This window comes from Mobula hypostoma, chromosome 6, assembly GCF_963921235.1.
Source record: "Mobula hypostoma chromosome 6, sMobHyp1.1, whole genome shotgun sequence".
In the NCBI taxonomy this organism is placed as follows: Eukaryota; Metazoa; Chordata; class Chondrichthyes; order Myliobatiformes; family Myliobatidae; genus Mobula; species Mobula hypostoma.
Window position 1 is genome coordinate 127,688,751 of NC_086102.1, and position 25,624 is coordinate 127,714,374.

Consider the following 25,624-nt stretch of genomic DNA (forward strand, 5'->3'; position numbering starts at 1 on the left):
TGCTGTAATAAATATGTCTTCCCCCCCCACCTCACCTGCACTTCTGCAGATCTTTGTTCCATTTCTACTTCTTTCATTGCTGATGCAATCATATTTGCAAAAAAGTCTTCCTTCTGGTGAGCGAGATCAGAAGTCTCAGTTTGATTGCTGCTGGGCTGTGGTGGTTTCCGGGACGCTTGAGCCTCTGATGTACGTACATGTGTATGTGATGCTTCCTTTCCTAGCTGAAAGTCAAGCATTAGGTATCAAATACAGCAGTTAAGTTAGTGGTCAATTGTCAGACACTGGAACATGAGCAAGGAACAGAATTGTCAAGGCCAGTCTTCAATGACATAAATATACAATAAAGCAACTGGAGACAAAACTTCAGGAATGATGAACAAGTAACCACTTGGCCCAGCAGTCAATTACATCATTCTTGTTTGCCATTCAGTAGATCTGTCAAAAGTTGGGCATCAAACCAGGGATTTTTTTAGCCTCTATGCTTCATCCACTAACCTTTAACGGTGTCCAAGGTGTTCAACTGTCTGCTATAAAGTACAGAAGCAATTTTGTTAGGAAGGATCTTGTTCGTGTACCAAATGACACTACTTCATTTTCCAAGGGGCTTGTAATAAATTATTCTCCACAATTATCTCATGTGTGTCAGCTTTACAGTGTCAAAACCAGATAAATTCAATTTAATCATAAATACTGGATCAAGTAAAAGATGGGTGTTTTTTGGTAGGAAGAGTGGAACAGCATGTTAAAGAACCGTATTTCTCAGTTTCTCCTTATTACAGAGAATGTGGCTGTTCAGCTGTTCATGTCTATGTGGGTATCAGAACAATCCATCAGCCTCATTCCCCCACTTATTTCCCAGGAACATACTCATTCTCACATGCTGGTTACTGCTTGCTGGTGGCTAACCCATGAATAAACTTTCCACTTGGGACAATTCTACAAGTATTTGATCAGCCATTACTGAAGGATACGTTTGAGCAATTAAATCTCTTTTACCTCAGCTGTTGAACTTGAAGATAGTTCAGATGAAGGCTTATCTTCTCCCACTTCCAGACTGGAATAATTCTCTGTTAGAACTTCCTGTATTGATAACAGAAATGCTTCAGCAATCAGGCCAGAGCAGTTGACAAGAGGTCTTTATACTAATCAAAAAATCATCAACCAAGTGATGATTGGAGCAGATGTTGTACACCCCAGGGTTCTGAAAGAGGTGGCCAAAGAGATTGTAGAAGCATTAGTAATGATCTTTCAAGAATGGTTCCGAAGGAATGTCACTCAACTCTTCAAGAAAGAGGCAGAAGGGAAATTACAGGCCAGTTAGTCTGACCTCTGGCTGGGAAGACCTTGGAGTTGATTATTAAGGACGTGGTTTCAGGGCGCTTGGAGGCTCGTGATAAAATAGACCGTAGCCAGGATGGATCCCTCAAAGGAAATCCTTGCCAGACAAATCTGTTGGAATTCTTAGGAGAAATGACAAGCAGGATAGACAAAGGAGAGTCGGCTGATGTTGTGTACTTGGATTTTCAGAAGGCCTTTGACAAAGCGTCACACGTGAGGTTGCTTGACAAGTTAAGAGCCCGTGGTTTTACAGGAAAGATACTGACATGGAAGTGGCAAAGAATGGGAACAAAAGGAGACTTTTCTGGGTGGCTACCAATGGCTAGTGGTGTTCCACATTGGTCTGTGATGGGACCAATTCTTTTTACCTGATGTGTCAATGACTTGGAAGATGGAACTGATGGCATGATTGCAAAATTTGTGGACAATATGAAGCCCATGGTATTACAGGAAAGATACTAACATGGATAAACCAGTGGCTGATTGGCAAGAGGCAAAGAATGGGAACAAAGGAAACCTTTTCTGGATAGCTACTGGTGACTAGTGGTGTTCCACATTAGTCTGTGATGACACCAATTCTTTTTACTTTATGTGCCAATGATGGAATTAATGGCTTATTGCAAAGTTTGTGGATGATATGAAGACAGGTGGAGGAGAAGATAATTTTGAAGAAATAGAGAGATTACAGAAGGACTTACACGGATGAGGAGAATGGGGAAAGAAGTGGCAGATGGAATATAGTTTTGAGAAGTGTATTGTCATAAACTTTAGAAGAAATAAAAGGGTAGACTATTTTCTAAATGGAGAGAAAATTCAAAAATCGGGACACAAACGGACTTGGAAGTCCTTCTGCAGGATTCCCTAAAGGTTCATTTGCAGGATGAGTTGGTGGAGAGGAAGGCAAATGCGATGTTAGCATTCATTTCATAGGGACTAGAATATAAAAGCAAGGATGCAATGTTGAGGCTTTATAAAGCACTAGTGAGGCCTCACTTGGAGCATTGTGAGCAGTTTTGGGCCCCTTATCTTAGAAAGGATGTGCTGATGAGAGTGTTCAAGGGAAGTCCTCAAAAATGATTCCAGGATTGAATGATTTGTCACATGAAGAGCGTTTGATGGCTTTGGGTCTGTATTCAATAGAATTCAGAAGAATATGGGGATATCTAATTGAAACCTATCGAATGGTGAAATGCCTTGATAGAATGGATGTGGAGAGGATGTTTCCTATGGTGGGAGAGTCTAGGACTAGAGGACACAGCCTCAGAATAGAGGGGCGTCCTTTTAGAACGGAGATGAAGAGGAGTTTCTTTAGCCAGGGAATGGTGTACCTATGGAATTCTTGCCGCAGATGGTTATGGAGGCATATATTTAAGGCAGAGGTTGATAGATTCTGGATTGGTCAGGACATGAAGTGATACAGGGAGAAGGCAGGAGATTGGGCCTGAGAGGTAAAATGGATCAGTCATGATGAAATCGTGGAGCAGACTTGATGGGCCCAATGGCCTAATTCTGCTCCTATATCTTATCTTAAGTGATAGAAGCTGCCATCTATGGTGTACCAAGCATGCTTTCACGTTCCAGAGACAAATCCAATGTAAAGTACATTTATTTATTATCAAAGTACATATATGCCACTGTATACTACCGTGAGATTCATTTTCTTGTGGGCATTCACAGTAGATACAAAGAAACACAAATAGAATCCATGAAAAACTACTCACAAAGATGGACAACCAACCAAACTGTGCAAATACAATAGATAGATACATATATACACACATAATACTGAGAACATGAGTTGTAGAGTCCTTGAAATTGAGTACATAGGTTGTAGAATCAGTTCAGTGTTGTGGTGAGTGAAGTTATCCATGTTGATTCAGGTGAGTGATGGTTTCAGGATAATAACTGTTCCAGAACCTGGTGGAGTGGGACCTAAGGCTCTTGTACATCCAGGTCAGTTCAATGACTGTTAACAGATGGAAACTCACAACCAAATGGAAGTTTTGTGAGTTTTTTATACACCTGATTTCTCTGTATGTTTTTCATTCTACTAATGGGACAAATTTTGAAGGGCAGATCAATGATCATTGTTAGGTTGTAACTAGAAAAATATACATAGGGGAACCCACAGATTTGGACTTTCAGAAGGACTTCAATCAGATAACACAGAAGACATCAGCAAATAACGTTAGAGCAAATAAGACTGGGGATAATAAGCTTGTGTGGTTTGTGACCAGGTGGAAGATGTAGAGAAAGAATAAATGTGTCATTTTTGGGCTGTAGTAAATGGCCAGTGAGGTACCACAAGGATCTGTCCTGGGCACTAGCTGATCATCATCTGTACTAGTGATTTGGATGAGTGGACCAAGTGGAATATATCCATATTTGCTGATGATACGAAGATGAGTGGCAGTTTTGGCTGTGAAGAGGATGTAGGAGCTACAAATAGACTGTGTGACTAGCCAAGGATGGAGGCACTGAAAAAGAATTTGGAAAATTGAGGTAAGGTGACAAAACATAAGAAGGCAACTTTTTTTTTTAATGTTGAGGGATTGAAAGCCTTTAGTGTTTGGATGGATCTGGAATGCTTGCATGCAAATCACAAAGTTTGTGTGAAGCAATTTAGAACATAGAGCATAGAATAGTACAGCACAGTACAGGCCCTTCAGCCCACAATGTTGTGCCGACCCTCAAACCCTGCCTCTCATATAACCCACCACCTTAAATTCCTCCATATACCTATCTAGTAGTCTCTTAAATTTCACTAGTGTATCTGCCTCCACCACTGACTCAGGCAGTGCATTCCACGCACCAACCACTCTCTGAGTAAAAAACCTTCCTCTAATATCCCCCTTGAAATTCCCACCCCTTACCTTAAAGCCATGTCCTCTTTTATTGAGCAGTGGTGCCCTGGGGAAGAGGCACTGGCTGTCCACTCTATCTATTCCTCTTAATATCTTGTATACCTCCATCATGTCTCCTCTCATCCTCCTTCTCTCCAAAGAGTAAAGCCCTAGTTCCCTTAATCTCTGATCATAATGCATACTCTCTAAACCAGGCAGCATCCTGGTAACTCTCCTCTGGACCCTTTCCAATGCTTCCACATCCTTCCTATAGTGAGGCCACCAGAACTGGACATAGTACTACAAGTGTGGCCTAACCAGAGTTTTATAGAGCTGCATCATTACCTCGTGACTCTTAAACTCGATCCCTTGACTTATGAAAGCTAACACCCCATAAGCTTTCTTATTTGTGAGGCAAAAAACCTTTACTGCAAGAGGCTTGAACACAAGAGCACAGACTCCTTATTTCAATTACATCTGAGGCATACCTTTGGGAATGAGGAAGAATTGCCTGTGGTTCTCGTAGGCTCTGAGGCGTCAGATGTGGCCAATGTTAGAATGCAGACTCTTCCACTGATAGGACAGATGGACTTGGCATCTGGTTAGTTTTTGAGGTGGTGGGCACCTTCTACTGCTTATGTAAACTGCCATGTACTCACAATGCATCTCTTCAAGGTTCTACATACCGTCCTGAGTGCTTCTCCTCCACTTTGAGCAGTCATGGGTCAGTAGTCAGTGGGGACATTGCATTTCCTCTTGGAGATTCTTGAGCACAACCTTCACCTCTGCCCACCTTGTCCTCTCTACCTATTCCAGAACTTAGAAAAGGGTATCTGTTTCAGAAGTCTGGTGTTGGGGCATGTGAATGGTGTGGTTTTCCTGATATAGCCAGCCAAGTGCAATGAGAACAGTTTATCCTTGCAGTGAACTTGGAGGATTTTACAGATCTTGTAGTGACGTCGTTGGTGGTATTTTTTCAGCGCCTTGAGATAATGATTGTATAAAGTACTCTGAGTCTGAGCTCTGCAATTCCTTAGTGAGACCCTATCCCAATAACATGAATAGGCTTATACTTTATACTTTTGTTATGTAACCGGCAACAATGAATATCAATCGAGACAGGTTATATAAAAACAACCAAACATTTATTAAACACAGATAAACGATAAGGAAAAACCAAACGAAAACCTTAACGAGACGTTAACCGTTATGCAGCCATTCAACAAATCATCACTTGGTACTGGTTCTTAAAGCGTTAAATGCAAAAACAGTTCTTAAAGCGATAAAGTCAGATATAGTTCTTAAAATGGTAAATTCGAAAGTCCAACAGATTTATACACTCAAATGGGAGAGACTGCTCTGGAGAAGGATTTCTTCATAGACGCGACTTTCCAGCTGGTTCTATCCACAGGATTCACGATGCAGTAAATAAACAGTTTAAAACAACTGACCTTGGTTTCTAGAGAGCAAACCTTTGCATGATCTCTTTGCTCTTTTGGCAAGAGTTATCTCCGATGCAGGTTGCTACTCCTTCAATGAAGACTCAATAAGGTCGATCCTTTGTTAAACTGCCAAACGATGCCGACTCCTCACGATCCTTCGAGTCCTGTACTTCGATAAAGTCTTCACTCCTCCTACTACTGCTGGAATAGGGTAAATCAGCACATCTAGCCAAAAATTTCCAGTCCAATAATATTGTACCTTGCAACAGAACGCACAACCATTTCGAAAATGAAACTGCGTCACAAACCCAAACACGCAACAGAAACGGAGACACAGCATGTTCTACCTGGAAATCTACAAACTAAAAACAAACTGCGTCATCTGGGGTCGACCCTTATATACCCAGGGTGCACATGTCATCACGTGACCTCACACTGGGGGGAAAATCACATCAGGTGACCTCCAAAAGACCATTACATCACTCCCACAAAAAAACAGATCTCCTTGAGGCATGTAACACTTTATACTTTATTGTCGCCAAACAATTGATACTAGAATGTACAATCATCACAGCGATACTTGATTCTGCGCTTCCTGCTCCCTGGGGGGATTACAAATCGATAATAAATATTAAAAATTTAAATTATAAATCATAAATAGAAAATAGAAAATGGAAAGTAAGGTAGTACAAAAAAAAACTGAGAGGCAGGTCCAGATATTTGGAGGGTACGGCCCAGATCCGGGTCAGGATCCGTTCAGCAGTCTTATCACAGTTGGAAAGAAGCTGTTTCCAAATCTGGCCATACGAGTCTTCAAGCTCCTGAGCCTTCTCCCTGAGGGAAGAGAGACGAAATGTATGTTGGTTGGGTGGGTCGTGTCCTTGATTATCCTGGCAGCACTGCTCCGACAGCGTGCGGTATAAAGTGAGTCCAAGGATGCACCGTGTTCACGATCTTCTGCAGCCTCTTCCGGTCTTGGACAGGACAACTTCCATATCAGCAGTCTTATCACAGTTGGAAAGAAGCTGTTCTCAAATCTGACCGTACGAGTCTTCAGGCTCCTGAGTCTTCTACCGGAGAGAGGAGGGACGAAAAGTGTGTTGGCTGGGTGGATCGTGTCCTTGATTATCCTGGCAGCACTGCTCCAACAGCGTGCAGTGTAAAGTGAGTCCAAGGACGGAAGATTGGTTTGTGTGATGTGCTGCGCCGTGCTCACGATCTTCTGCAGCTTCTTCTGGTCTTGGACAGGACAGCTTCCATACCAGGTTGTGATGCACCCAAGAAGAATGCTTTCTACGGCGCATCTATAAAAATTAGTGAGGGTTTTAGGGGACAGGCCAAATTTCTTTAGTTTTCTCAGGAAGTAAAGGCGGGAAGTTTAGCCTCCATACTGAAGAAAGAAAGTATTTACAACAGGAACTACAAGCAATATTCTCCAGACAAGATGTTCTTGGATTAACAGTTGTGCTTTCAGATGAAATTAGGCAGATTGGGCCTATAGTCACTCAGGTTTAGAAAAATGAGGATGGCCTCACTGAAACATTAAACTTTTTTTTCAAGGCTTGACATATTTTGTCTGCCTTAGGTATCAGGAACCAGGTGTTATGATTTCAGAACAAGGATCTAGCTAGTCAAGACAGCAATGAGAGAAAAAAAAACGATTCCATGAGTGTGGTGACTGTCTGAATTCTCCGCCCATGTATGTAGTGGAAGCTCAGTTGGTGATCGATTTTTGGATATTCAGAAAGTCACGAGTTGTAGGGGTTGGGGCCAGAATACGCCACTGAGATAAAAGATTATTAGTTATTTTTCTGAATAGCAGAGCAGGTACATTTTACTTATATTTATTATGTCTGTCCATTCACACTGTGAATCTAACAGCAGGGGTAAAACCTTTGACTGTGTGTTAATAACTGCATTTAAGGGGAAAAAATGATGTCATGCAGGTGTAAAATTACTTCTGAAAAGAACTGAAACAAACTTGCCTTGTGTCTATAGTACAAAACATACATACTTAGTCTTGTCCTCTAAGCAGTGACATACCAATGAATTTTTTATATTTAAAACTTTTATAGGTATAATTCTGAAATTAAAAAGGCATTGAAAATATAGGAAGAATGAAATAGCTAGCTGTTAACTTGTTCATCAAGATAAGTTGCTGGAGAATGATACAAGAATCCAGTGAAAATGCAACCACTTTACTAACAAAAGAAAAGAAAGCCAGATATTTTGGAGTTCCAAAGATAGCTGAACAAGACAAATCTCAAAAAACAAAGAATCCTAACAATTAGGGAACACAAATATAGTGGGGTGCCTGAGTCAATTAAAATTGCTGCTCTCTGTGAGCACCACAATTCCCCTGGACACCGCCACCTGTTCAATTAACTGTCTCTTTCTTCAGTGACACCAGCACTGATTGGGCAAAAGACAATGGATTTAGCCAGTTGCAATTGAACAGCATTCAGTGAAGGTGGAAATGCTGAATTCACACCCTGGAAACAAATCACTACATCTCTGTCCCAGCCCTTCAGTTGTTCATGGAGCACTGACCACTTCCTGATAGCCAATATCTTCAAGGATGGCTTCATTTGATATCGTTCCAGTTTGGGATGTTTCTGTAAAGTACCTGATCAGCCAGAGATGACACAGAGGTTCCTGGATCTACGTCAAGTTGAACATCACTCAAAGTCGAATCCCCAGGATAATGCTCTCCTTCCACATCCTGTCTGGATTCTGCTCCTGTTGGAACTTCCTGTATTTTTAAACAGAAAGCTCACGTCAATTATCAAGCAACAGCAGCAATTGTAGGGTAATGATGTTCATCAAGAATGTGACAATTCAAGGGTTATGTTGGATTACACTGATTACATGGTATGGAAATAGACCTCTAAGCCTCAACTCTTTGATATCAATGTTCAAGCTGCACACTTCTTCTAACTTTTGCCAGTTAACCTTGCATTGCTTTGTCTCTTCTTTGGTTTCCCCTTAAACACACCTTCAACCTCATCTACGTTACATGGCTGTATGTTCCACCATGTTACTCCATAGGTAGGAGAATGTCTTCTGATCTCTTTATAGAATTTTTTATGACAATCTAATATCGATATACCTATTCCTGGTCAGAAGATGATCTATATGTCACCTATTCAAACTCTTTCATTATCTTAAGGTATCTGTCAAGACACTATTTTTTCCATATTCCAGAGATAAGTTCAATCATTTGTGACACAGAGGATCTAACAATCAGCTGGGAAGACTCGATGAAGAGTTTTGGCCCAAAATGTTGACTGTTTTTTCTTCTTTGTAGATGCTGCTTGACCTGCTGAGTTAGAGACATAGAAAACATAGAAAACCTATAGCACAATGCAAGCCCTTCGGCCCACAAAGTTATGCCAAACATGTCCCTACCTTAGAAATTACTAGGCTTACCCATAGCCCTCTAATTTTCTAAGCTCCATGTACCTATCCAAAAGTCTCTTAAAAGACCCTATCGTATCTGCCTCCACCACCGTTGCCGGCAGCCCATTCCACGCACTCACCACTCTCTGCATTAAAAACTTAACCCTGACATCTCCAGCACCTTAAACTTATGTCCTCTTGTGGCAACTATTTCAGCCCTGGAAAAAAGCCTCTGATAATCCACACAATCGATCATCTTATACACCTCTATCAGGTCACCTCTTATCCTCCTCTGCTCCAAGGAGAAAAGGTTGAGTTCACTCAACCTATAAGGCATGCTCCCCAATCGAGGCAACATCCTTGTAAATCTCCTCTGCACCCTTTCTATGGTTTCCACATCCTTCCTGTAGTGAGGCGACCAGAACTGAGCACAGTACTCCAAGTGGGATCTGACCAGGGTCCTATATAGCTCCAACATTACCTCTTGGCTCCTAAATTCAATTCCATGATTGATGAAGGCCAATGCACCATATGCCTTCTTAACCACAGAGTCAACCTGCGCAGCTGCTTTGAGCGTCCTATGGACTCGGACCCCAAGATCCCTCTGATCCTCCATGCTGCCAAGAGCCTTACCATTAATACTATATTTTGAAGTCATATTTGACCTACCAAAATGAACCACTTCACACTTACCTGGGTTGAACTCCATCTGCCACTTCTCAGCACAGTTTTGCATCCTATCAATGTCCCGCTGTAACCTCTGACAGCCTTCCACACTATCCACAACACCCTCAACCTTTGTGTCATCAGTAAACTTACTTACCCATCCCTCCACTTCCTCATCCAGGTCATTTATAAAAAAAATCAAGAAGAGTAAGGGTCCCAGAACAGATCCCTGAGGCACACCACTAGTCACTGATCTCTATGCAGAATATGACCCGTCTACAACCACTCTTTGTCTTCTGTGGGCAAGCCATTTCTGGATCCACAAAGCAATGTCCCCTTGAATCCCATGCCTCCTTACTTTCTCAATAAGCCTTGTATGGAGTACCTTATCAAATGTCTTGTTGAAATCCATATACACTACATCTACTGCTCTTCCTTCATCAATGTGTTTAGTCACATCCTCAAAAAATTCAATTTGGCTCGTAAGGCATGACCTGCCCTTGACAAAGCCATGCTGACTATTCCTAATCATATTATACCTCTTCAAATGTTCATAAATCCTGCTTCTCAGGATCTTCTCCATCAACTTACCAACCACTGAAGTAAGACTCACTGGTCTATAATTTCCTGGGCTATCTCTACTCCCTTTCTTGAATAAAGGAACAACATCCGCAACCCTCCAATCCTCCGGAACCTCTCCCGCCCCCATTGATGATGCAAAGATCATCACCAGAGGCTCAGCAATCTCCTCCCTCGCCTCCCATAGTAGCCTGGGGTACATCTGATCTGGTTCTGGCGACTTATCCAACTCGATGCTTTCCAAAAGCTCCAGTACATCCTCTTTCTTAATATCTACATGCTCAAGCTTTTCAGTCCACTACAAGTCATCACTACAATCACCAAGATCCTTTTCCATAGTGAATACTGAAGTAAAGTATTCATTATTACCTCTGCTATTTCCTCCGGTTCCACACACACTTTCCCACTGTCACACTTGATAGGTCCTATTCTTTCATGTCTTATCCTCTTGCCCTTCACATAATTGTAGAATGCCTTGCTTAATCCTGCCCTCCAAGGCCTTCTCATGGCCCCTTCTGGCTCTCATAATTTCTTTCTTTAGCTCCTTCCTGTTAGCCTTATAATCTTCTAGATCTCTAACATTACCTAGCTCTCTGAACCTTCTGTAAGCTTTTCTTTTCTTCTTGACTAGATTTATTACAGCCTTTGTACACCACGGTTCCTGTATCCTACTATAACTTCCCTGTCTCACTGGAACATACCTATGCAGAACTCCACACAAATATCCCCTGAACATTTGCCACATTTCTTCCATACTTTTCCTTGAGAACATCCGTTCCGAATTTAAGCTTCCAATTTCCTGCCTGATAGCCTCATAATTCCCCTTACTCTAATTAAACACCTTTCTAACTTGTCTGTTCCTCCAGTATTTTACGTGTATTGCTCAGGAAAGTTTGTGATTCTTTTATTCACTATTTCTGGTGGTTCTGTAGCCTATCCATTATTTTGGCATTCAAAGTGTGATCTGTGTTTCCCTCTCCACAGACGTGGCCAAACTGCTGACAATCTCCCGCATTTTCTGTTTATTTTTCAGATTTCCAGCATCTGAAGCTCTTCCTTATCCATTACTGTGCTCGGGCTGCAGTTTAACAATGCTGTCTCTTATTTCTTATCCTATATTTGTAACAACAGAGGGAGAAGACATCCATCAGGTCCATGCCAACTCCCAGTGAAGCAACCTTATTAGTCAGCAGGGGAACCAGGATCCATGAACAACGATCACAGGAAGATTATCAGCCTGTACGTCAAAAACTGCCTGAGTCGACAGGTGTGTGCAGTGCCTACGCCAACAGTTATGTGGCTGCCATCGAGAATAGCAGTATTTCCAGACTTTTCATTTTGTGGCCTCTCTTGCCAGCAATGCAGGATTAGCTTACCCAAGGTGAAAACCTCCACTGAACAAAATTCATCACAGGAAGGCACACTTAAACATGGGGAGCTGCTGAACCCTACTTTGCCATGCATTCAAAATCACTACCCCCTGCCTTGAACCTCCATCTCCATGGTTACACATGGAACAGAGAACACTTCCTGCCAATCATGGATTTTGTTATCGACTTCATCTGGTGTACCCTCAGTTTTGGGCAGTTCTTTAAATTGGTAAGTTAGTTTACTATTGTCACATGTCCCAAGATACAGTAAAAAACCTGTCTTGCATACTGTTCATACAGATCAATTCATGAAACAATACACTGAGGCAGGTAAAGTAATAAAAGAATGCAGAATAAACATTTTCAGTACAGATAAAAGTACTTTGCAGGTAGACATAAGGTGCAAGGTCACAATGAGATAGATTGTATGGTCAAGAATCGATTTTGTCATACTAGGTAACTTACAATGGTCTTTTAACAACAGGATAGAAGCTGCCCTTGAGCCTGGTAGTGCATGCTTTCAGGCTTTTGCCAAATTTCTTTAGCCTCCTTTGGAAGTAAAATGCTGGTGAGCTTTCTTGGTCGTCGTGCCAATGTGATTGGACCAGGAAGAGGCCATTGCTGACACAAGACACAAAATGCTGGAGGGGGGTCATGCAGCATTCACGGAGGGAAATGAACAGTTGATTTTTCAGGCTGAGACTCTCAGGACTGGAAAGAAAGAGGACAGAAGCCAGAATAAAAGAGTTAGGGGAGAGGGGTAAGGGGGATGGGCACTATTTGGTGGGTTATAGGTGAACCTGGATGAGAGGGGGAAGGAAAGTACGTAAATGCTGAATGCTGAGTTTTTCCAGCATTTTGTGTGTTGCTCCAGATTTCCAGCACCCACAGTTGCCCAGATCATTGGGAACCTGAGGCACTCAACCCTCTTGACTTCAGCACCATTGATGTGAAAAGAAACATCTGCACTGTCCCCCTTCCTGAAGTCAATGACCAGTTCTTTTGTTTTACTAATAGTGAGGGAAAGGTTGTTGTCACAACATAATGTCACTATCGCCTTCCTGTACTCTGACTCATCGCTATTTGAGATATGGCCCTCAATGGTGGCATGATCTGCAAACGACCCATTTTAGTGGTTAGTGAATTGCAGTGGGTAAAGGTTAACTGTGGGGGGGAGGGTGCTGGATACCCTATCACCCATGAACTGACTGGTTGCATCATGGTCTGATCTCCAGTGTGCAGAAACACAAGAGGCTGCAGAGACTAGTGGACTCAGCTAGTTCCATCATGTACTCCCTACCATCAAGGACATCTACAAGAGGTGATGTCTCAGGAAGGAGACATCCATCGTTGGAGATCCTCACCATTCAGGCCATGTCCTGTTCTTGCTGCTGCCATCAGGCAGGAGGCATAGAAAGCTGAAAACCCACAGCTCAGGGTTCAACAACAGTTTTTTCTCCACGGCCATCAGGATTTTGAACTGACCTGACAAACCATAGCACCACTTCTGATTATATTTCTTTTTCTCTCTCTGTCTCTCGACCTTGCACTAGTGTTGTTAAATTTACTTTGTTGTTTGCTTTTGTGTAAGTTATGTTAACTTATGTTCCTCATGTTAATAATATACTGTGCTGCTGTTGCAAACAGCTAATTTGCATGCCACTGATACCTGCGACAACAATAAACTTGAATGGAGAAGAAACTTTTGTAGTTAAATCAAGTGCACCTCACTCCGTGATCTTGAAGGTTGTCCTCCTGGGTGATTCTCTCCTTCCACATCCTGACTGGAACCAGTTTCTGCTGGGAGTCTCTGTATTTATAAGCAAAAGGATTTCATCAGTGGGACCGGGCCAGAGCAACAGCTGCTGGTCAGTAATGTCCACTAGAAGTGGTTAAGAAGGCATACGGTGCATTGGCCTATCGTGGGATTGAGATTAGGAGCCGAGAGGTAATGTTGCAGCTATATAGAACCCTGGTCAGACCCCACTTGGAGTACTGTGTTCAGTTCTGGTCGCCTCACTACAGGAAGGATGTGGAAATCATAGAAAGGGTGCAGAGGAGATTTACAAGGATGTTGCCTGGATTGGGGAGCATGGCTTATGAGAATAGGTTGAGTGAACTCGGTCTTTTCTCCTTGGAGCGATGGAGGATGAGAGGTGACCTGATAGAGGTGTGTGTTCGTCCATCATCGACATCGATGAGGATCTCGACACCATTTGATGGTGTTGAGACCAGCGCGTGATTTGGAGTTAAGTGAGGGAGAGTTGCGGAAGTGTACAAGATAATAAGAGGCATTGATCGTGTGGATAGTCAGAGGCATTTTCCCAGGGCTGAAATGGCTAGCATGAGACGGCATAGTTTTAAGGTGCTTGGAAGCAGGTACAGAGGAAATGTCAGGGGTAAGTTTTTTATGCAGAGAGTGGTGAGTGCGTGGAATGGGCTGCCAGCGGTGGTGGTGGAGACGGAAACGATAGGGTCTTTTAAGAGACTCCTGGATGGCTACATGGAGCTTAGAAAAAATAGAGGGCTCTGGGTAAAGCCTAGGTAGTTGGAAGGTATTGTGTCATAGGTTTTCAATGTTTCCATGTTTCTATGTTTCCAAAACTGGGGTAGTTCCAGTTTTATGTTGAAAAAAGTGACTTCTAGGGAGAGGGCAATTGGCACAACTTACCACTGCCAACATTTTTATTCTACAAAACCATCTTTTCAGACCTCTTCATCAGAGCCTTACACATCTTTCACAGGGTCAGGTTCAGATTTATCTCAAGCCGATCTCTCAATGACACCCTGTGGTAGTTAGCTTCACATTCTCTGGACAGAGAGACTTTCCTGACAATCTAAAGTGTGGTATCAGCAACAGCTGCTGAAAGAAAGCACTTCCGGCAAAATGCTTCTTCAAAAATAAATGGGAAGCTGGAAATAGTCGGAATGACTGAAATATGGCCAGACCCATCCTTCATGATGTCTGCACCATATCACCCGTAATAAATATAACTTCAGCACACTGTGATGCTTGGTGTTCAGATACCCAGAATAGAAAATAGAACAACACAGGAACAGGCCCCTTTGCCCCAGAATATCTACAGCAAGCACAAGGCCAAATTGAACCAAATCACTTCTGCTTGTACATCATTTGTGAACCATATCCTTCTGTTGCCTGCATATGCACATAACTATCTAAAAGCCCCTTAACTGTCACTGTCTTCCACTGTTTCCACCACGACCCCGGCACTCTGTTCCAGACACCCACCATTCTCTGTGTAAGAAAACTTGTCCTGCACATCCGCTTTAAACTTGCCCCCTCTCACCTTAAAGGCATGTCGTCTAGCCCTGGACATTTCCATCTGGGGGAAAGATTATGACTATCCATCTCTGACAGCTCTCTCCCCTTTCTTGATCTCTTTGTGTTCATTTCTGGAGACAGACTGTCTACTGATATTTGATCAGTATACTATATACTGATCATTTATAAACCCACAGACACTCTCATCTATCTTGCCTATACTTCTTCCCATCCTGTCACTTGTAAAAATGTCATTTTCTTTTCTTAGGTCCTTGGTCATTGTTGCATCTGTTCTCAGAATGAGGCTTTCCTTTCCAGAACATCTGAAATGTCTTCCTTCTTCAAAGAATAGGGTTTTTCTCTTCCTCTACCATCTCACATTATGTCCTTCATTTCCTCAACAAGTGTTGTTACCCCATTTTCCCTTCACCATAAAAGGGATAGAACTTCCCTTGTTCTTACCAATCACCCCACGAGCGTCAGCATCCAACATATCATTTTCCCTAACTTCTATTGTCTACCAGGAGAAACACCATTCCCTCCCCCGCAGGGATTGGTTTCTCTGTGATACCCTTGTCCATGCATCTTTGCCCATTAATCTCTCTCTTAGCACTTACTCCTGCAAGTAGGACAAATGCTGCACAGGCCCCTTCACCTCCTCCCTCACCATCATTCAGGGCTCCAAACAGTCCTTCCAGGTGAGGCTACACTTCACCTGCAAGTCTGTGGAGAAATCTACTGTATCCAGTGATCCTGGTGCGACCCCCTCTACATTGGCGAGACCTGTTGTAGACTGGGGAACCATTTTGTCCAGCACCTTTACTCCATCTGTATAATTGGTGTGATTTCCCTAGTGGCCACCCATTTTAATTCTACTTCCCACTTCCATTCAGGCTCATCAGTCTATGGTCTCCTCTACTGCCACGATGAGGCCAAACTCAGATCAGAGGAGCAACACCTCATATTCTGTCTGGATAGCCTCCAACTTGACAGTATGAACATCGATTTCTCTAAATTATGGTATTTTGTCTCCCTCCCTCTTCTTTCTTTTTCTCATTCCTGACTGCACATTCATTCCTGACTGCAACTCAATTGCGTCTTTGGCCGCAGTTTCCATTGCAATAGCAATTTCCACTGCTATTTTAAATGTAAGTTGTGTTTCAGTTAGGATCAATTTTTGAATGATTTTGTATAATATTCCACACCGTAAATAATTTCTCAGTGCATCATTAAGCCCATCATTGAACCGAAAATGCTCATTTCTTGAATTCAGCCATACACTGAAATGGACTCCTCTTATGAAACTCCTCTTATGATTAGCATGCTACACTAATCAATATTTTTGGTTCTAACTGATCCTGCATTACTTTCATGATATCAGCATATTCTGACTGGTTTGGTTGGAGCAATTAAACTTCTAAGTAAACTGCATGCCTTTAACCCAATTCACTCAGCAAAACTGACGCTTGCTTCTAATTGGCTATTTCATTTGCTTCGAAATGTAGCTCAATTTGCTCAGTATGCATACTCCAGTTATCTCTTGTGCAATGGAATGCGTCTATCTTTCCAATGTAGCCAGTCATTTCAGAATTTTTCAAATTTATGATTATTATCACCCAGTACTCACTGTTTATGGACCTGTGAATTTGTCTTTTTTTTTGCCTTTTTAAAAAATTCAGCCATGTTCTCCACCTCCCTTCTGAAGAGATATGTGTTGCACTACTTTTTTTAAAACTCAAATGACTGGCTGCACTTCAATAAGTTGTCTTGGGTTGATTTTCAAACTTACTTATCACTACTGTTATGTTTCCTTACTCCAAAACTTAAAAACTAATTGAAAGAAACACAAGAGAGTCTGGAATGCGAGTCTAACTTTGTTTTTACTTTAAGCGAGGTGTGCACATATGACAAGGTGGTGTGATGACGTATGCACGTACTTTTACATATGACCTGCGGCACATTACGTAAACAACAAAGAATGCTTAATCAAACAATATATCACTGAAATATTAAATACCCAACACTTCTCTCTGCTCTCATTAGCTCAGTGACTGGATGACATCATCAATGAATTATTATCAATGACTTAACTCCAAGGCAAACCTGACACGGGGTCAATATTTTGCAGCCAAAATATTAACTGCTTATTTCACCACAGATATCACTTGACTGCTTAGTTGAGTGCTTCTATCAATTTGTTTTTTTAAAACTTTAGACTTCCAGCACAAACAGTTTTTTGTTATTTTACAATTAGTCCTTACTATGAGTGGTGCCTATCAATGAATATTATAATTGTAATAACAGTTGGGAATATGTAATTACATGGTGACTGAACTAATTAAAAGCAGCACACACAATGTGTGCCATCACATTGCTGTCCAGAGCTTTCCCAGCTGTTGCCTATCTTCAGTTGAGACTGACTGGATTCTTGACTGACAAGTAATAGAACAGTGGGTTAAGTAAATTTGCAGATGACACAAAGTTTGGTGGAGTTGTGGATAGTGTTGAAAGTTATGATAATTTACAAAGGGACACTGACAGGATGCAAAGCAGGGCTGAGAAGTGGCAGACGGAAATTAACCCAGAGAAGTGTGAAGTGATACTATTTGGAAGGTTGAAATTAAAGGTGGAGTACAAGGTGAATGGCAGTGTGGAGGAACAGAGGGATTTTAGGGTCTATGCTCATAGGTCTCTCAAAGTTGCTGTGCAAGTTGATAGAGTGATTATGAAAGCGTATTGTGTGTTGTCTTCATTACTTGGGGGATAGAGTTCAAGAGCCACGATGTAATGTTGCAGTGCTATAAAACCCTGGTGAGGCCACACATGGAATATTGTGTTCAGTCCTGGTTGCTTCATTAAAGGAAGGATATAGAAGCTTTACTGAGGGTGCAGAGGAGATTTACCAGGATGCTGTCTGGATTACAGACCATGTCTCATGAGGATAGGTTGAGCGAGGTAGGATTTTTTCTGGACAGAAATGGGTAAAGCCATAATTTTAAGATGATTGGAGGAAAATATAGATATTTTAGAGGTAAGTTTTTGTTTTACAGAGAGTAAACACTGCCAGACGTGTTGATAGAGGCAGTTACATTAGGGGTATTTAAGAAACTCATAAATGATAAAAAAAAAATGGAGGGTTTACCTTGGAAGGAAGGGTCAGATTGATCTTAAAGTAGATTAAAAGGTCAGCACAACATTGTGGGATTTAGGGCTTCTACTGTGCTGAAGAGTTCTATGTAAAACCCTGAACTCACACTCTGGAGACAAATTAACTCCATTCTCAAAATTACTACATCCTTGTCTCTGCTCCTCTATTGATCATGAAGGACTGACCGTTTCCTGCTGGAGGTTATCTCCAAGGTTGACTTCATCTGGTGTGGTTTGAGTAACTTCTGTTTGTGTCTGAGCACTGACAGATGGCATGAAAGTTTCTGTAGCTATGTTAAGTTGTACGTCACTCAAAAGCTGATTCCCCAGGTGATTCTCTCCTTCTGCATCCTGTCTTGAATGTGCTCTTGCTAGAACTCCCTGCATTTATAAGCAGAAACATCTCATTGATGATGAGGAAACAGTAACAGTTGCAGGATTATTATATTAATATTGACATGGCCTATTTATTTGGTCGGAAGAAATTATACCGTACTGTATATCATCCATCCAAATTCCTTTCATTAGCTGTGGACTGCTGTCAAGGCATCAGCTTGCCTTCATTTCCCAGAGATCTGTCCCATCATTTGTGGCAGACAAAATCTCACCAACAGGCTGGAGATTTTGTGATAAACACATGAGACTCTGCCAATGCTGGAAATCTTGAGCAACATGCCCATAATTCTGGAGGAACTCAGCAAGTAAGGCAGCGTCTATGGAGGGGCTTCTCTGCACCATTTCTGAAGGCTTTACTTCCTTTTCATTATATGGAGAATAAACCTGTTTTCTACATTTCTTTCTCCACAGGCATTGTCTTTCCTGCTGAGTATCTTCAGAATTTTCAGCTTTGATCTCATATTTCCAGTATCTACAGTCTTTATTTATCCACCACAGTGTTCGGGGTACAGTTTAACCAATGTCTAATCTTATACCTAAAACAGAAGAATACTTCTGACCCAATGATTGCTGGCTCCCAAGGGACCAATTTCATTTGTCACAGTCTCCATCTTCTTACCTCCTCCTAACCCTGAAACTCATCTATCTCATACATGCCCATCAAGTCTGCTTTGATTCTTTTTACTGCTAACCCAACCTACAGTGAACAATTATCCCACCGGTAGGTCACTGGGATGTGGGAGAAGACAACCACAGCTGGAGGAAATCCTTACAGGGTCAAAGGGAACATGTAAATTCCACACAGACTGTCTCAAAAGCAGGATCAATCCCTAGTCTGTGCACCTTTGAGGTAGCAGCAGCAACTGCTGTGCCGTTGTCTCAGCCTGTAACTGTACAAGTTTTACATAACATCTCAATTTTCCTATTGCATTCCTTTACAAATTAGACTAGTTTGATTTTAGAAACTGAATTATAGTGTACCCATCTGCTATGGAGTGTTTGTATTCCTAGAAAACAATCTGATTTGCTATTTTCTGTAATCCAAACCCTTCTTTTCCCCAGTGAACCCTACATTACAAATAGAGATGCTTCCCTACAGAACTTTGTTTTCTCAAAGGTAATGTGCCTGCTGATGCACTGTCACAGGCAAGAGAACCCTGGATGTATTGTAGGCAGAAGAGAAGGGGCTGCTATTTTAAGTAATTAGAAATAGATTGATAATCATCAGTGAAACAAATGGCCTTGTCAGTTTCCAAAGCAAATTTCTTAAGTGGCTAATCATAAACACAAGAGATTCTCCAAATGCTGGAAAACTTGACTAACACAAACAAGGAACTCAACAGGTCAGACAGAATTGATGGATTGAAATGAACTGTCGGTGTTTCGGGCTGAGACCCTTCATCGGGATTGGAAATGAAGGGGTAAGAAACCAGAATTTGAAAAAAAAAGTGTGGTGGGGGAAGGAGTACAAGATAGCAGGTGATAGATGAAATCAGGAGAGAGGATAGGTGGGTGGGTGGGAAGGTGAGAGGTGGAAGAGGTGAGGGGCTGAAGAAGGAATCTGATAAGAGAGGACAGTGGACCATGGAAGAAAGGAAAGGAGGGGTGACACTTGCACAGGATTTGAGATGAAAATCCTTGTATTTAAACCAAGGCCACCATGAACCATGTGGTGTGATATACCAGCACAAAGATGTAGGACTGAATGGCCATTAATGTTGCAAATTTCTTATTATATTACTGTAATAAGTAGGCACAGAAATCAAGTAACTCAAAATATAACATATATAAACTTAGCACTTTCTTGACATTCATTAATGAATTAATTTACTCCTGGCCTCCTGTTTTTGAGTCACTCCATGTTCAGTTCTCTCTAGGCTACAGATATAAACATATTCAAAACATTTACAGGCACAGTCTCAATTTTGCACAATTCTCCAAATACCTTATCAGACACCGTAGTCTTTAACTTTGTTTTTTTTTCTGATTCGCTCTCGGACCTTTGAATTATTGATAGTGAATGCACCTTTAAGGCTGGAGTCAAACTCTGGTATTTCGACTGATGCTTCTGCAGTTATTAACAGGAAGATACAACTGTCTGAGCAATGTTGTATGTAGTTTTCTATTCTTTGTACTTCTACAGACACAAACAATTATACACAGTCATAGTTACACAGCATGGATGCAGGCCCTCTGCCCAACTTGTCCATGCTGTTAGTGCAGTGAACAGCCCAAAGTACCTCATATGATCATTATCAAATGGAGTTTGACACCAAGCTACACACAGAAGTTTAAGGATGAATGAAAAAAATGCAGATTTTACAAAGAGTTGGGTGTGGGAACTCAAGGCCTAGGCAACAGGCCCGAATTAGTGCAGTACTGAGATCTTTGTGGTTGCCTGGACTAAGGAGGGGGTCCTCAACCTAGCTGCTGCTTGAAGCCGAGGAAGTATTATTACAAATGGAGGCATTTCAGAACCAGGCACCAATGTAGGCCAATAAACACAACGATCTTGTTAAATTGGATAGCGCAACCTACAATATGCAACAAAAATGTTTTAAAATTCATTCCTAGTTCTTTTCTAATTCAGCAGAAAAAGCTATTGGTAAACAAAGGAGGCACTGTACATGCCATAAAGTCATAGAGCATTACAGCATAAAAAGCAGGCCCTTTGGCCCACCTAATCTATGACAGTGTATTATTCTGCCTAGTCACCTCGATCTACACCTGGACCAGAGCCGTCCATACTCCTCCCCTCCACGCGATAATCCAAACTCCCCTTAAATGTTGAAATTGTATCTGCATGCACCATTTCCTCTGGCAGCTCATTCAACATTCTTCCCATCCTATATGGTGCTATGTGTAGCTAGCGGCAGGTGTGTTGGGCATGTCCAGCTGGTCGGGCTGTATGAATGCAGTGGGAAAAGCTGAGCTAATGTCACAAGATGACAGGCGGAAGTTACCAGTTCTGATATGACAGAGAGAAAGAGCGAGTTACCCCCAATGTTAGGGAATTTGATAAATTGTAGCCATCTGCTACATTCCCAAAGAGAAGATGGTGTTGTTACACACCATCCGCTGGGCTTCATTGGCGCAATCCAGAAGGCCACAGACAGGTAAACAGTGGGATGGAGAATTTCAGTGGCAACAATAGATTCCTCGATATAAGGAAATCAGGAGATAGAGGATCATACTAGAAAGTAGGATAGGGTAGATGATCCTTACTGACTTGTGAGGATCCCTGGTGTGTGTGGATCAAAATGGAGAATACTCATAGGGTAAACAGTCCCATTCCATGGACATACTGAGCCACACTTGCTTCTGCACTTTACTATCGAAAGGTCCTTACTGAAATCCCTTCATGATAAAGGCCCTTCACATTACTTCAGCAACAAATGCACACAAAATGCTGGAGGAACGCAGCAGGTCAGGCAGCATCAATCGAGAGGAATAAACAGTTGATGTCTCTGGCTGAGAACTTTCATCAGACAGCCCAATCCTGCTTGTGTTTCTGTTACTGATATTTATTAGTGATAGAATAAATTAATCTTCATCAAAAGAGGAAAAACTACATGCTTAAACCCAGAGTGGAAATAAACTCCAGTGTACCTCACAGGCTTATAATGGGTCTACTAAGTAACCTTTTCCTTTTTTCACTCTCTTCAGAGTTAGTTTCATCAGAGTTTCTCCTGATTTGAGTGGCTTCGTATTAATTACCGGAAAAGCTTCAATCACTTTGATCAGAATTGTTCTTGCTCTCTGATTCACTCAGTGCATTTCTTTGAGGAGACTGAAGAACGCTGGACTACTCATGGTGTTCTACAGAAGTTCAGTAGGGGGCATCCTAACGTGCTGTATCACTGCATGGTATGGAAACTGGATGACAGCGGACAGGAAGGCTCTACAACACATAGTCAGAACCGCCCACTACTTCACTGGCATCGGCCTACCCACCATCAAGGACATATCAAAGGCTTCAAAGGTACATTTAATGTCAGAGAGATGTTTACAATATACATCCTGAAATACTGTTTCTTCGCAACCATCCACGAAATCCGAGCAGTACCCCAAAGAATGAATGACAGTTAAATGTTAGAACCCCAAAACACTCCCCCCCCAGCTCCCCCCTCCCAGACAGGTGGCAGAAAAAGGACAGCACGAAGGATCCCACCCACCCTACTCATGGACTGTTTGTCCCACTCCCATCAGGGAGGAAGCTACTTAGCATCCACACCAGGACCACACAGTTACCTTCCTCAAGCAGTAAGGCTGATCAACAGCTCCACCCAGTAACCCATCCCATCACCACTACTTCCTGTCAGAGTCACCTTATGTACAGACAGCCCTGTAGCTAGTGTCAGTTTATGTATGTACAATCAATACATATACATACCTGTAAGCTACCTTATGTACTTATAGTGTTTTTTTTAATGATTGTGTTCTTTTCCTTATTGTGTTTTTTTGTGCTGCATTGGATCCAGAGTAACGAATACTTTATTCTCATTTACACTTGTGTACGGGATAGGACATTAAACAAACTAATATTGTGCAACAAGTTGGATGAAGGCTTCTACGTTTAAAAGAAGAAAGACACCATTATTTTAAAGCACTAGTTACGTGCATTTTTCTAATGTTCTGCTGCACTGCATAAAGCAGGTTGTTGAGATTAAGGGGAATGTACAAATTGCGGGTTAGAAAGGTAATATTGTTACTGATTTATGTGATCCATTCAGGCGCCTCAAGGAGTGGTTCATCATTTAGTGGGCAGGAATTATTAATTGAACCTATCTTTCATTGGGTTGCTTAATTTCTAGATCAGTAAGGGTGTCAAAAGTTACAGGGAGAAGGCAGGAGAGTGGTGTTGAGGAGGAAAATAAATCAGCCAGGATCGAGTGGTAGAGCAGACTCTATGGGCCAAATGGCTTAATTCTCTTCCTATGTCCTGTGGTCTTAAGAGGGCACTTGTCCAATGTTTGGAATGATATGCCATTTTTGACTCTTTATGTAATTGATGATTTGATTCTTGGGCTGAACTAATCAAATAAGTAGGGAAATTCGTATCTACATTTCTCAAGCTTACCTCCACTGTGGCCATTTGTCATACAGAACACAAGGATCAAGCAATGACAAAAAGATCAGGTAGGGATGGGCACCTGGTGGATTCTGGGGCATAGACCCACCAGTCTTTGTAAGGGAGGTCTTACATTCCTCTAACTTCTCTGGGTCCTGAATATATAGAGTCACAGAGACGCAGAAAAATACAGCACAGAAACAGGCCCTTTGGCCCATCTAGTCCATGCCGAACTATTTAAACTGACCAGTCACTTTGACCTGCGCTCGGACCATAGCCCTCCCATTCATGTACTTATCCAACTACTCAAATATTCAAATCAAAATCGCATCCACCACTTGCGCTGGCAGCTCGTTCTACACTCTCACAACCCTCTAAGTAAAGAAGTTTCCCTCATAATCACCTTTCACCCTCAACCCATGACCTCTTTCATAGTCCCACCCAACCTCAGTGGAAAATGCCTACTTGCATTTATCCTATCTATACCACTCATAAATTTTGTACACCTCTATCAAATTTCTCCTCAATCTTCTACATTCTAGGGAATAAAGCTCTAACCTATTCAATCTTTCCTTCTAATTCAGGTTCCCCTGTCTCAGCAACATCCTTGTAAATTTTCTCTGTACTCTTTCAAACTTATTTACATCTTTCCTGTAGGTAGGTGACCAAAACTGCAGCCAATACTCCAAATTAGGCCTACCGACACCTTATACAACATCCCATCCCCTGTACTCAACACTTTGATCTATGAAAGCCAATGTGCCAAAAGGATTCTTTACAACCCTATCTACCTATGACACCATGTTCAATGAATTATGGACCTGCATTCCCAGATCCCTTTGTTCTTCTGTACTCAGTGCCCCACTGTTCACTATATAAGGTCAATCCTGGTTGGTCCTCCCAAAGTGCAGCATCTCACACTTAAATTCCATCTGTCGTGTTTCAGCCCATTTTTCCCGCTGATCCAGATTCCACTGCAAGCTTTGATAGTCTTCCTCGCTGTCCACTACACCCTCAATCTTGATGTCATCCGCAAATTTGCTAATCCAGCTAACCAAATTATCATCTAGATCATTGATATAGATGACAACCAACAACTGATCCCTGTGGCACACCATAAATCACAGACCTCCAGAGATAACCATATACTCCAACTCTAGGGCTTCTGCTACAAAGCCAATGTCTAACCCAACTTGCTAATGTATCTGGAATGCTTCTTGACCAACTTCCCATGTGGGACATTGTACATGTAGACAATATCCACTGCCTTGTCTTCATCAACTTTCTTGGTAATTTCCTCGAAAAACTCTATAAAATTGGTTAGACATGACCTATCACACACAAAGCCAGAGGTCCCTAATCAGTCCATGTCTACCCAAATACTCATACATCTGATTGCTTAGAATACCTTCCAATAACTCCCACACTACTGATATCAGGCTCACCAGCCTATAATTTCCTGATTTATTCTTACAGCCTTTCTTAAACGGCAGAAAACATTAGCCATCCTCCAATCCTTGGGACATCACCTGTTGCTAAGGATAATTTATGTATATCTGCAATTTCTGCACTTGCCTCCCACAGGGTCCGAGGGAACACCTGGTCAGGCCCTGCAAGATCTTACTATTTCCGGCCACACTAGCATGTGCCATGGGTAGCAGTCCTGAGATCACAACCGTGGAGGTCCTGTCCTTTAACTTAGTACCTAACACGCTGAACTCCCTCTTCATCCCTCTTCCTACCTATGTCATTGATACTTATATGGACCGTGACCTCTGGCTGCTCACCCTCCCACTTAAGAACGTTGAGGACTTGAACTGAGGTGCCCCAGACCCAGGCACCTGTGAAGCAACATACCATCCAGGAGTCTCATTCTCATCTGGAGCACCCCCTTCCTGATCCCCTAACTAAAACATTGGGGGCACTATCTTTAGAACATACAGAGCAAGGCTCCACCTTCAAAATTATCTGAAATTTCCAGTTGCTCTAAGGTCACTGTGGCTGATACTGGTGAAGTCTGGCCCACAATAAACCTGCTGGCTACTGATGACCACTTTAAACAAGCCGGTAGCACAGCAGTTAGTGTA

General features: G+C 42.0%; 1 protein-coding gene across 5 annotated transcripts in view; it reads right to left on the reverse strand.

Moving 5' to 3' along the window:
• Positions 1 to 25,624, reverse strand: part of LOC134348380 (uncharacterized) — a 135,560-nt gene that overhangs the window by 11,510 nt on the left and 98,426 nt on the right. For all 5 annotated transcript variants that reach the window (XM_063051658.1, XM_063051656.1, XM_063051657.1 and 2 more), the window contains 6 exons: positions 20,412 to 20,534; positions 18,257 to 18,451; positions 13,367 to 13,450; positions 8,253 to 8,378; positions 1,000 to 1,083; positions 36 to 224 (listed from right to left, as the gene is read on the reverse strand). In XM_063051658.1, the coding sequence (XP_062907728.1) occupies positions 36 to 224; positions 1,000 to 1,083; positions 8,253 to 8,378; positions 13,367 to 13,450; positions 18,257 to 18,451; positions 20,412 to 20,534 (801 nt within the window). The remainder of the gene's footprint in view (positions 1 to 35; positions 225 to 999; positions 1,084 to 8,252; positions 8,379 to 13,366; positions 13,451 to 18,256; positions 18,452 to 20,411; positions 20,535 to 25,624) is intronic.